General features: G+C 42.6%; 1 protein-coding gene across 1 annotated transcript in view; it reads left to right on the forward strand.

Annotated features, from left to right (window-relative positions):
• The window catches only part of DOCK9 (dedicator of cytokinesis 9), a 165,349-nt gene that overhangs the window by 46,469 nt on the left and 105,075 nt on the right, over positions 1-13,805 (forward strand). Inside the window, exons 8-9 of the mRNA XM_066588817.1 lie at positions 2,090-2,264; positions 3,379-3,440. Of these exons, the coding sequence (XP_066444914.1) occupies positions 2,090-2,264; positions 3,379-3,440 (237 nt within the window). The remainder of the gene's footprint in view (positions 1-2,089; positions 2,265-3,378; positions 3,441-13,805) is intronic.

Raw genomic sequence — 13,805 nt, forward strand, 5'->3', positions numbered from 1 at the left:
TTTTGCCCCAAATGTTGCTACTACGGTATGACTTCATCTGGATGGACACAATAAATCTTTACTATTTTTGCATCAATTGTTCCCAGTGCGTACTTGCAATTCTCTCACTTACATGATAGATGACACATCTAACCTGCAATAGCTTTCCACTTTTGCTCTTAGCAGTTGTGGGTCAGGACCTTACTCTTGTGAATGAAACGAGGGAACCATTACGCAATGGCTGTAACTTTTAATGACTGGCTTATGCAGATCAGCGTTCGCTAGCATGCTGTACAAGCTGCAGCTCGCCACACATGCGGAGGCGGTGCACTGCAGGTTTACACGTCTGTCACTTTTTGGTAAAATCAAAATACAGAAAAGAGGATCTTTCTATTGAAGAAAAACATAGCAGACGGCCATACTTGCTAATATATAAATACAAGGGCAGCTGAAGGCACCGCTTCCCAGCAGCAGGCAGAATGCGTATGGAGGAGCTTGCCCAGGTGCAAAATACTGATGAACTACTGGCATACCTAATATACATTAGGGACGGGGGCTCAGTATTATGTTTGCACATGGATAAGGCATGTAGAGGGTGTCAACCACATACATACATGTAGTGCACCATGCGGGCTTACAGCCTATGAGTGCCGCCATTATTTGATCCAGCGAGCTGCCCTGCACTTTATCCGTGGCGCACAATAGTAGCGACACCCCGGACTCATCCAGCATTGTAAATATGTTAAGCCTGCAGTATTTGCATGCATTCCCACCTCCAGTTTTTACCTATATTGGGTTTGCTTTGGATATACTTGACATGTGCCTTATATCCTTGTTTGACCTTCCTATTGCTGTATTTTGCTGGCACTAATTGTTGCATTTGCATCTTCTGAAGGCAGAAGATTTCTAGGTTTTCATGTGCTGCATATTTTTCTGTATAGTAATTAAAAGCCAAGTCTGCTAGGAAGAGAATCCTGTGGGCTTATGAATTATTTGGAGGAGAGGTGCAGCTCGTATCTGGCAGCCGCTTGCGTGTCTGAGAGGGAAGGTGTCCTCTGGGGATGGGAGTGTTACATTTTCTTAGCAGCATGTTCAGTTCAGGAAGTGTTTGCTGGGGTTTTTTTGCACTTGGCACTCGCTCATATTTTTAGAGTAAAATCTGAAAGAAAAAACACCTCTAACCTCACTGTGCATTCTTAATAGATTACATGCCGGCCGCGTGGGATTACTGACGCAGTAGTGAACGTTCTTCGCTGCGGATAGGTATACATTTACATGTACATTAGAGCCGGCTCATGCTGGAACATTAGTCACGTTTGCCCCCACACATTTCACATGGTATTAGGAGGACAATACAAGATGTCTCTTTCACACATTCCAAATTAATTTATTTCCCTGCCCTACTTATTAGGAATTCATGACACTTTTTATATTGCCACTTACTAGTTAACACCTCAGTGTTCATGCATACAGTCATTGAGAGGTGAGCAGTGCTGCTGATGAGATGCTGGGAATAACCCTGTAATACATCTCCTTTTATCACCTACCCACAGGATAAGAAGTCTAAAGGGGTCTCACGGCTGGGATCCTCACTGATTATGAGGACAGGGGTCTGTCCCCCATTGCCCCTTTACAGAACCCTAGACATTGAGACTCCCACCAATCAGACTCTTGTGTCCAATTTCAGTGTTCTCCAATTCTGGTCCTCACGATCCCCAAGAGATCATGTCTTCAGGGCATCCTGTAGACTTGTAGAGGACAATTGCGGCAATGTCTGACACGAATTGCATCACCTATGCAGTACTGAGAAAAGCCTGAAAGCACGACTCGATGGGGGAGTCAGTGACTGGAGTTGGGGAGACATGGCCCTAATCCATCGACTGCTGGTGCATATATAAATATGTAGCTATGTACACACCTCCCTCTCCCTATCCGTCTGTCCTATTCTTTTCTGCTATTTCTAAGAAAGCCGCCTGAAGTCAAGTGTTTTAAGCCTTTTTCACACATTGTTGCAAAGGTATTGTGCATCGGTGTCTCATTAAGATTATTCTGCAGCTACAAATAGTTGTATGTCTGGGGGGAAAAATCTAATTTATGCCATTTCTTTTAGAACAACAGAGTGCGGCGCTTTGCCTTTGAGCTGAAGATGCAAGACAAAAGCAGTTATCTACTCGCTGCAGACAGTGATGCGGAAATGGAGGAGTGGATTAGCACTCTTAATAAAATTTTGCAACTAAATTTTGAAGCTGCTATGCAAGAGAAGAGAAATGGAGAATCCCACGAAGGTCTAGTATATTTCCGTATAACACGATGGTTGTGCTTTGGATGCTTCTTAAGCCCCCCCATACCCGTTAGTTAAAAGTCTCCTGAACCCACTGACTTTGGCGGGACAGGGTGACACTCATATATATATATGTAGACTTTCCTCCAACAGATTATTTCAAGGGGAGAAGGATTGGACACGTTAAATGTCAATAAAATGATTCTTCTGTCTCTCATGGAGATAAGCTGCCGTCAGCTGTCCGCAACTGTTTTCTCCAATCTCCCTGTTAGAAAAGCAGGAATGCTTGGCCCATCTAAGCGTGTATGGGGTAGCTAGGAGAAATGGTGGTCAGCCAAACAAGTGTGTGGTCGATGGCAATTGAAAGTGTATGGGCACCTCTAAGGACTATTCACATTAGGATTTTCGTATATGTCTAACGTATATGTTAAATGTTCATGAAAAGATGTGTATACCGTTCGAAGTATACCTGTACATTTGGTGCAGTGGAGAGAGGCAGAACAGAAAAGCATGGTATGCTGCACTTTTGTATTCCACAACATGTAAATGAGGTCAAGCATAGTCAATGTACTTTTGATGTAGCGCAGCCGCCTTTCAGCCGCGCTGCACTAACTACATAGCACAGCTGCTGCCATTCACTTTAAACAGCAGCCACACAATGCAGTTAGCGTAGCCACGCCGAATTGTGGCTCAGCACGACTCCTTATCCTAGTAGTACAATAACGGTATATGTTGGCACTGCTACATCTCTACATTTCATCAGTTCTAGACAATGGGTAATGGATATGACAGGACAGTTGTGTAAATGGATTCTAAAGGATCTTATTGACTTACAAGAGGTATGACAGGCTTGCTTCTTTATGTACTGCAGGGTAGTACTGCAGTGTACTACTTCCATTCTGCCTGGTAGCAGGGACCTGATGGAACAGTCTCTAGTGCCAATATGAACATAGCCATAAGCAAAAAAACGTGAATTTTATTTTCTTGAGGCCGTGCTTTGCTCATGGAGTACTGTAGATTATTTAGCATTCTCTGTCGCTCTCCACTTTCATATCATAAATGTTTTAGAACTTTCTATATTTTCACATTCCCTGAGTTTTCTATATGTAATTTTACAGATGATGAGCAGAGCAAGTTTGACACTTCATCATCTAGCATTGACAGTTACCTCCCAGAGAAGGTAGGTACTCTTCATTTATTAGGACTTAATTGGATAAATAATATCATTAATTTGGAGGATCTTGTTTTTTTGAATAGAAGGGGAAAAAAGCCTCCCAAGACGCACCTTCTACCTTGGTTTGGTGTTGCTGTCCTAAAACTGCCTCTGCACAGGATGATTATAATTATTTTGTGTTGGTGTGTACAGTAGATCACTACCATGTAAATGATTGGAGTTGCTAAATCATCAGCTACATTACACTGCATTGTGTCGTTGGACAACTACCGTATTTGTGACCCGACCAAATGACGGCAGTGTGTTTTCAAGCAGCAACTATTTAATGGTTGTGGCTCGTTGTTAATATCCATTTACACTTGAAGGTTTCCAGATGATGCTGTCATACAGTATCTGTATGATGAATCGTCCAATCTACCAGGAATCTAACACTGTGGAAGCTTTTGGGCACGTTTGACTAAGTGGGATAAAATACCGGTGAACAATTGGGAGAGGGATGAAGTCTTGCCTGTTTGCTGACGGTTCTCTTAAGTCTGTTGCCTTTCTACAGAATATCACATGTAAACACAAAGTTGTTTTTTTGTTTTTTTTTTGTAGCATGCACTGATGGAACTTTTGTACAGTAATGTGAAAAGTCGCCAGGATGTATGTATTGTACCTGCAATATAGCATTTGAACCCTTTTGTGCCATTTTGTGAAATTACGGCTTTGTCGTTTTAAAAACCCATTTTTATATCCTATTGTTGAGAAGTCCTCAGTTAATAGTTTTGTTCAGGTTCGCTATCTTTAAGGGCTCATGTCCACGGACAAAATAAGAATTAGGGCTCATGTCCACGGGGAAAATAAGAATTTCGCGCCCCATAGGGATGCATTGACCACCCGCGGGTAGATAAATACCCGCGGATGGTCAATAAAAGTGATTTTTTTTTTTAAAAATGGAGCATGAAAAAATCCGGACCATGCTCCATTTTCGTGCGGGTCTCCCACGGGGACGGCTCCCGCAGGCTTCTATGGAAGCCGTCTGGATCCGCGGGAGACCAAAATCAGAATATACTCACCTGCTCCGGATTTTCCCTTCTTCGCGGCTTCATCTTCTCTCCGTCGCGGCCGGATCTTCTTTCTTCGGGCCAGCGCATGCGCGCGGCACGCAACTGAAGTGCCGTGCACATCCGCCGGGCCGCAGAAAGAAGATCCGGCCGCGACGGAGAGAAGATGAAGCCACGACGAAGGGAAGATCCGGAGCGTGCGAGAGGTGAGTTAATACTTATTTTCAGCGCTCATGTCCGAGGGGCAGGAGGGACCCGCTACGGATTCTCCTTGGCCTGATTTTCCCCGTGGACATGAGGCCTTAGTAAGATGGTCTTTGTAATCACTCACCAATCTGGTCCTGTATTGGGGCTCACTCACACGGGCATATGTCACCCACGGATTCCGCAATACGCAGTGCTAAAAGCCCATTGAATTCTATTAAGCCACTCGCATCTACGTTTTTTTTTTTATGCACATATTAAGCACCAATATTGGCTTTGGGGATTTAACATTCGCAGCAAATACCCATAAACCTACATATTTGTTGTGCATTTTATGCATGTTATAAAGTCATGGGATACATACACTCATGGGATCCCTTACACAGAGCACACATTTATTTGTATGAGCACGGTGTAAAGCTTAATATCACCTGTGGTGGCGCTGCAGGGAAAGTGAACACTTCCTGCTATGCTTCCCCACAGATAACAGCTGATCGCTAAGTTTCCCAGCAGATGAGTCTGTGTTTTTACTAAGAGACACATAGGGGCTGTCAAAAGGGGCAAAACATTTACATCCATTAAAAGGGTTATCAAGGAACCGCCTGTTGGGATTCACTGGGGTCGTAGTGGAATGCTGCTCCGACCTCTGTGTAGTTGCCAGCGCTCGTAATTGCAAATGCAGCTCTCATTAAAATAGTACCCCAGCCTGCAGTTACAGGCGCAGATCCCATTAATTTCAATGAGAGCTGTGCTTGCAATTACAAGCCACAGCAACTACACAGGGGTCAGAGCAGCACTTACACTCTGACCCCGGTGTATTCTGGTGGCCAAAGCCTGGATAATCGCTTTAATCAGCGTTATGCTGCAATCAGTGGTAACTACATGAATGGGAATGACTGACTGATTGATTTCTTGTTTGAACAAACAAACAATGTATCTGCCAGTATCAACAAGCTGCCCAAGAGAACTCGTTTACTCACTCAAACAATAAATCATTGGGTGTGAAAAGACCCTTAAGGCCCATTTGCACTGGATGAATGTCGGGCAAACGACATACTCGCTCCCGTGATGTTACACGGGAGCGAGTATCACTAACTCTGACAGACTGGCCAGCAGGAGGCCAAGGCGGCTGGATGAGATTTTACTCCTCGCTCACTCGCCCCTCTCTCTATTCACTAACACAGCGGCCGTTCAGTACTGAGCGGCTGCTGTTTACACTGAACAGTCATTGGTCAGGATTTTATGCAGCCCGAATGATGAACATTCAGGGTAAACAGGAGCCATTCAGTACTAAACGGCCGCTGTGTAAGTGAATTGAGAGGGGCGGGGGAGAGCGAGGAGTGAAACTTCCTCCAGCCACCCCAAAAGAACTGAAAGCAGATAAGAGCCCTCGGGCTATTGGCTGCTTTCAGCTAGGGCTTCATTTGCACATTTAATTGCTCTTAAATAGCTGAGTAACTACAAAAGTTTATGCAAAATGATCGCTCAAAGCTGTCATTCAAACTGTCGTTTAAGTGATTTTTGAGCGATCATTGCTCCGTGTAAATGGGCCTTTAGGTGGTTTGGGTTTATACTTACGATGCCCATAGCATGCTATGTCTCCAGTTGGAATTCTCTATTTTCTTAATTGGATTCCACAATACGCAGTGCTAAAAGCCCATTGAATTCTATTAAGCCACTCGCATCTACGTTTTTTTTTTTCATGCACATATTAAGCACCAATATTGGCTTTGGGGATTTAACATTCGCAGCAAATACCCATAAACCTACATATTTGTTGTGCATTTTATGCATGTTATAAAGTCATGGAATACATACACTCATGGGATCCCTTACACAGAGCACACATTTATTTGTTTGAGCACGGTGTAAAGCTTAATATCACCTGTGGTGGCGCTGCAGGGAAAGTGAACACTTCCTGCTATGCTTCCCCACAGATAACAGCTGATCGCTGAGGTTCCCAGCAGATGAGTCTGTGTTTTTACTAAGAGACACATAGGGGCTGTCAAAATGGGCAAAACATTTACATCCATTAAAAGGGTTATCAAGGAACCGCCTGTTGGGATTCACTGGGGTCGGAGTGGAATGCTGCTCTGACCTCTGTGTAGTTGCCAACGCTCGTAATTGCAAATGCATCTCTCATTAAAATAGTACCCCAGCCTGCAGTTACAGGCGCAGATCCCATTAATTTAATGAGAGCTGTGCTTGCAATTACAAGCCACAGCAACTACACAGGGGTCGGAGCAGCACTTCCACTCTGACCCCGGTGTATTCTGGTGGCCAAAGCCTGGATAATCGCTTTAATCAGCGTTATGCTGCAATCAGTGGTAACTACATGAGTGGGAATGACTGACTGATTGATTTCTTGTTTGAACAAACCAACAATGTATCTGCCAGTATCAACAAGCTGCCCAAGAGAACTCGTTTGCTCACTCAAACAATAAATCATTGGGTGTGAAAAGACCCTTAAGGCCCATTTGCACTGGATGAATGTCGGGCAAACGACATACTCGCTCCCGTGCTGTTACACGGGAGCGAGTATCACTAACTCTGACAGACTGGCCAGCAGGAGGCCAAGACGGCTGGATGAGATTTTACTCCTCGCTCACTCGCCCCTCTCTCTATTCACTAACACAGCGGCCGTTCAGTACTGAGCGGCTGCTGTTTACACTGAACAGTCATTGGTCAGGATTTTATGCAGCCCGAATGATGAACATTCAGTGTAAACAGGAGCCATTCAGTACTAAACGGCCGCTGTGTAAGTGAATTGAGAGGGGCGGAGGAGAGCGAGGAGTGAAACTTCCTCCAGCCACCCCGGCCCTCCATGAGCGAGACAGCGATACTCACTCCTGTGTAACAGGACGGGAGCAAGTACATGCCGGGACGAGTGCCAGGCAATGTTTCGTCCAGTGTAAATGGGCCCTTTCAGTACACATAATCTCTTTATAGCTAATTACTGTAATTAAGCTATACATTCTCCTATATCAGAATTTCACTCCTAATCTAGATATGTTGATTATTATTTGCGCCCGCTATCATACAGATATTAGTAATCTTGCGAGCGGTTTTGTAATGTATAATGAATTTTGTCTTTTCTGGTATTCTGTCCTCAGTATGAGAATAAACTGAGAAACTTGGGTTTGTTATTAGATATTTAGTGTTCAGGAAGGAGACTACTTTCTGAGGTAATTGTTTCCAATCTCTTTCGCTGCGGAGCAGATAAATGTGGTTAATCTAAAGCGCTCTTTGTTTGTCTGAGTCTGAAACCTACTGGAAGCGTTCTGCTTGCCAGGTTCACACAGCCTCCCGTCCAACTGTGTTTCATTTCGAGGTTCCTGAGGGTTGCTGCGGACCCTATCCAGTTACAGTGCAGTAACTTCTACAGGCCACCAGTGTTCTCTGCTCACACGTCTCATCACTTTAGATGGAATTTCCTATTAATCTTCACAAGGCTTTGGCTTGTTGTGGAGCCCGGATCTGCATGGGTAGGGATTCTGATAGTAGCACTAATGGAATGAGAGATTCAGAGCAGACAACAAATCTGCAGCACTTAAATGATGGCATCTTTAGGTTAATATAGATCAGAATCTCCAGGGAATGGATCCAGGATCTTGCTAAATGCAAATTAAAAGGAGGCGGAGGGGGTTGTTACTGGAAAAGGTGTATGTGGTGAAGCTGCAGTCTATAAGATACAAGTAGGTTGATGTATTGTGAACGTCTAGAAGTAGGGTCTCTCATGGGAATTCAGAATAACATTGTCTTGCACTTACACATTTGTGAATGCAAAGAAAAGGTAAATGGTTACTGGCGCATACTAAGGAATTAGATTCCTTCCCATTGGGAACATTGGAGGTAGACATTTGACCGTTGTACAAGTAATGTCATTCAGTTCAGTATTTTGTATCCGTGTTTTGAAGTCGACATCGGGCATGAATGCGAAGAAGAGAAGCCGTAAAAATTCATATTTCCCCTACGTTTAGAATGGACTAGTGGTTTTTGCTTAAACACTGTTGCAAAATACTGATCAAACGGGCAATGTGTGAATAAAGCCTTAGGAATCAGCGGCTGTATTCTCTCCATTGATATTTGGTCCCCTCTGTAATCTCATGGTGGGTTTACAGATTGGAACATTGTTGCTGCAGTGGAATAACAATTTAACAATAACTTCAACAGCATCAGCCTTCGTGTCCTTTTGGCGGCCAGCTCATCTTTTGCCACTGATCTGTCCAGGCATTATAGATTTTTCTAGCAATGCTGTTCGCATTACATGGCCAAAATATGTGAGCCTGAGGCTGGTCATCTTGCCCTCCAGTGATATATCAGGTCTTATACGTTACTCTGTTACTCTTGCCGTCCAGGACATACACAGCAGCTTTCACCAGCACCACAGCTCAAACGCATCAATCCTCCTTCTATCAGCTTTTTTCACAGTCCAGCTTTCACATCTATACATGGCTATGGGGAAACCGGTGGTTTGCACTATCCTGCATTTAGTTGCTATACCGATATCCCTACTTTTCCAGATTTTGTCCATGTTTAGCATTGCCCTTTGTCCCAATGCTATCCTACGTCTTATCTCTGGCATAGATTCTCCAGCCGGGTCAATTTTTAAACTGCCTTTAGATACAGTAATTCTGTTCTGCTTTTTTCATATTTAACATAGCATCCTTAAGGTGTCCGATAATCTCAAGTTGTTTCATGTATTGATGCGCTCTTTCTCTGAATGTTATCATTTCCATTTGTTGCCCATGATAAAGTACAGTGAAGTGTTCTATAATCCTCTTAAGATATGGCAGAAATGGGCATGGGAAGTTTCTACTTTGAAAATTAGCAAGTAAAATGTCTGAATTTCCTTGATAAGCTTCCCACTGACAATACTCACAAACTGTGCCAACTATTTTTTTCTCGATCGCTTGCTGGTGACTTTTCTTTTTCTGCTATGATTGAGATGCTTAATAAGGGCACTGAAGGGCACAGATGCATTTTATCTGTAGAAATGTTTGTTTTTTTTTTTGCTCATACATATTAAACTAAAATTGATGAAAATGGATGATTTCAGCCAAAAGAATCATTTGTCAGGAGAAACCTAACTATCAATGATCGTTTTAGCCAACTGATGACTCTGTCCTCCTCTTGAAAGAAGTTGGCCACATCTAAACTTTCATCTAATGGACAAAGTGAAGATCTTTAGCCCATGAACGATCTTTCATTGAAAGAATGCTCCCAGAGAGATTGTTCATCCATCACCCAGTGTCATTGAACATGTATGGCCACTTTGAACAACTGTACTGACCAATATAGACCAAATTGGCCAACAACTGCTGCAGAAACAATAGCCCGGCAAGCAGCCTCCTTCTATCTACTGTGTATGGCCCACGGAAGTGTTGTGTATGCAAGGCAAAACAATGCAAGAGTTCGGTGCCTCTGTTGATTTTGGGACTGAATTTCATGACCCCGAATTGATTTTGTTAGAACTGCACATTCTTTGAAAAAGTTTTCAGCCTTTTGCATACTTAAAGCGGTTTAGAAACATCACTTTGTAAAATAAATGATTGTTCACAGCCAGCAACGTGAACAGTAGGTTTCATACTGATTGCCACATCCAGTGACATTGGTGGGGGTGTTGTCACATTGGTGGGTGTGTTGGCACATTGGTATTCTAGATTTGTATACATTTTATACATGGTATGCAGGATAGGGTGTTTGGATTGACCGTGAAAAATCTTAATAAACGGCCATTTTTGATATTTGATTACAGTGCTGATATATTGTGTTCATTGTCTGGATGTAGCAATGAGTTTAGATCTAGTCTCTCCAATCGATCCTTTGCCATTTTTAACGAGCACTGATTGACAACATATCAAGTCGATCGGCGCTCTTTTTATTGTTCACATGAAGGAGAGGATCTCTGGGATGTGGACAAATGATCCTTAATACAGTCCTTTATGCCATAATGATTTCTTTCTTTGGCAGCATGTCTTCCCTGATGACAATCGAACTGTGCTGTCGAAAAGCGAGCATTTTTAGGCCAGCATGAAAAATCCAATCAGCCCACAAATATGCATTTGCTTGTTTATCGCCTACTTGGGGGCATATTCACACAGGCCAATGATCAGGCAAATGAACTTTTTTTTTTTTTTTTTTTACAAATGTTTGCATCCAAACATTGGTCTATGTAAAAGAGCGTTCACAGGGAATATCTTGCCTATAGCATTTATTTATTCATTTTTACTCATTTAAGCGCAGATACGAAAACATTTTTTTCCAATAGCAATTGGAGATATATTTTATACAACCACATGAACCATAGGAACCTGCAGTGTGGTGATGACTGACGCGTATAAGCGTGTTCTGGGCATGTTCTATGACCTCTGCAGAGGTCATTGTATAAGGAAGAGAGTAGATGAGCTATGGTCACTGGCGTAACTATAAGGGATGCAGGAGATGCTGTTGCACCCGGGCTCAGGAGCCTTAGGGGGCCCATAGGGCCTCTCCTCTCCATATAGAAAGCCCAGTGCTATGAATAAAGCATTATAGTTGGGGGTCCTGCTACAAGTTTTGTATTGGGGCACAGGAGCTTCAAGTTACGCCTCTGGCTATGGCCATCAGCAGTTGTGAATGGTGGATCCTGCACTATCTGTATTCAGAAGACCATCTTCTTATCCAGTTTAAATTTCTTGTGACAGATTTTTAATTCCACCACATATAATGCATTCCAGCCATCTGCTTAAAAGGGAACCTCTGAACAGCACCATAAACTAAGTTATGCCGCTATTTGGGGAAATGATGAAAGCTGGGAGGTGTATGTATTTATTTTTTGTATTCCCGTGCTGCCCATCGGTGAAGTCTGACTTTTTTCACACCCCTGTGCATGCACACTCCCATAAGATGCTTCACGGACTAGGTGTTAATATGCATTATAATCCAGCCTGTGATGATATGACTGCTGAGAAGTGGCCACATATTACTGCTAAATTTCAGGATGTTTTTTAAAAAGGAACTGCCGTAGGAACTTTGACAACAGTCATTGGGGCAGCTCCCCAACACTTCTCACTACTTGGTTTGGCTACATTGACACGTTTGCACTTCAAACACAGACAGTGCTTAGATCAACTTTCTGTGTTAAGAGATTTTTAAGAATTTAATCATCGTTCATATATTAAACTTAAGCATTTCAGGGTAAAACCTAGACCTCTGTAAGGTGTACCTCTGTTGGGATTTTATACTGCCTGTGGCGTTGGCAGCATAGATCTTCTGATAGGTTCTCTTTAAGTACAATATTACAACTTGGAAATCGTAGTGAAAAATTCATACAGAATGGTTTTGTCAATCATGGGACATTTGAGAAGGTGGCTGCTATTGTAATATGCATTAAACAATTTTTACTTAAGGCCCATTTACATGGAGCGGCGATCGCTCAAAAATCACTAAAAAGCGATCATTTGAGCGATAATCGTTGCGTCTAAACACGCGACCATCGTGCACTTTTCGTGCACTGCTAGCTGATCTTTAAATTCAGTCCAACCTAAATCGTGATTCAGCCTTATCAGCAGTTCCCCACAGATAGTGCTGATAGCATTGTTTCCCGCTGGAGAACAAAAGAACTGAAAGCAGATAAGAGCCCTCAGGCTATTGGCTGCTTTCAGCTAGGGCTTCATTTGCACATTTAATTGCTCTTAAATAGCTGAGTAACTACAAAAGTTTATGCAAAATGATCGCTCAAAGCTGTCATTCAAACTGTCGTTTAAGTGATTTTTGAGCGATCATTGCTCCGTGTAAATGGCCCTTTAGGTGGTTTGGGTTTATACTTACGATGCCCATAGCATGCTATGTCTCCAGTTGGAATTTTCTATTTTCTTAATAATTGGACCCATTGAAGCTACTGACTTCACACATTTAAAGGCCTGTTTAGACACACAGATGATCGCTCAAAAGATGGCTTTTAAGGGATCATTTTGCATAATCTGCTAATTGGTACTAATGCCTATTAGTACCAATTAGCAGTGTGTGAGACATAAATTCTCTTTGTTATGCCGGCGGGGCTAATAGCTGAGACAATACAATCAGCTGTTATCAGCAGTTCCCGGGCAGAGCACAGCGTGCGGTCCGTCTCATCAGCTGTTTTGTTGAACGACTGATTTCAAGCCGAACCAAGGACCAGCGTTCGGCAGAAAACTGACAGATGGGCACATTTACACGTAACGATTATCACTCAAAAGACTGCTTTTGAGCGATAATTGTTGTGTCTTAATGGGCGTTTAGACATTGGTGAGTTGGCCATAGATGGTTATCGTCCAGAAGCCATCTTCTCGGGCCATTGACCTGCCCAGTTAGCTCTGCAAGATAGACATATTATATCTATTAAGGGGGTTATCTTTTGAACATACAAGTCAAATATCCAACCTGTTCAATTCCTATTTTTGTAGACTTCGTTGGCATTTCGAGTGCCGAGATCTAATGCTATAGCCTGCTTCAAGTGTGTGCTTTTAGAGGACAAATAACAATGTGGTTAAGAGCAGGTTTTCTCAGACCTAGAGATCTTTTGGCTTTTCTGATAGCTTTTGTCTGCTGATTGAAAGCCCTTGCGTAACACTGTTGAAGAGAATGTTGTGAAGTAAACCAAGGAAGACTGCCATATAGTTTACGTCAAAACATTCAAGATGTAATGGAACGGTCTAAGATAAATATTGCTTGTGTTGAAACATGAAGATAGGAGGCTGTCGCTGTGATGGCTAATATAACAGAACAGAAAGGCTTTCAGACAGCCAAAATACCCCCAGGCTGCAGGAATAGACTCTGTAATGATGATATGGGATTTCCTACACATCTTTCTCTGTTTAAATCCACATATTAGACAGTTGAATTCCACTCGGGTTTTGTCAGACATTTATGTGAAGGTTGGAATGTAAAAGTGTATGCGGCTGAGAACTTAGTCTGGTAGACTTCACCTTACGTTACACTAACCAATCAAAGGAAAATATCTTCTGAATTTTAGAAATCAGTAGGCATCCTCAACTATTTTTGATAAAAGTTAAATATAATTTTAAAGAGACGTTTAGGTAAATTGGGTTGCATAAGATTACAAAAAGTTGGTGACTTTTTCTTTCAGAAATGGTAAAAC

Source organism: Eleutherodactylus coqui, chromosome 1, assembly GCF_035609145.1.
Source record: "Eleutherodactylus coqui strain aEleCoq1 chromosome 1, aEleCoq1.hap1, whole genome shotgun sequence".
Taxonomy (NCBI): Eukaryota; Metazoa; Chordata; class Amphibia; order Anura; family Eleutherodactylidae; genus Eleutherodactylus; species Eleutherodactylus coqui.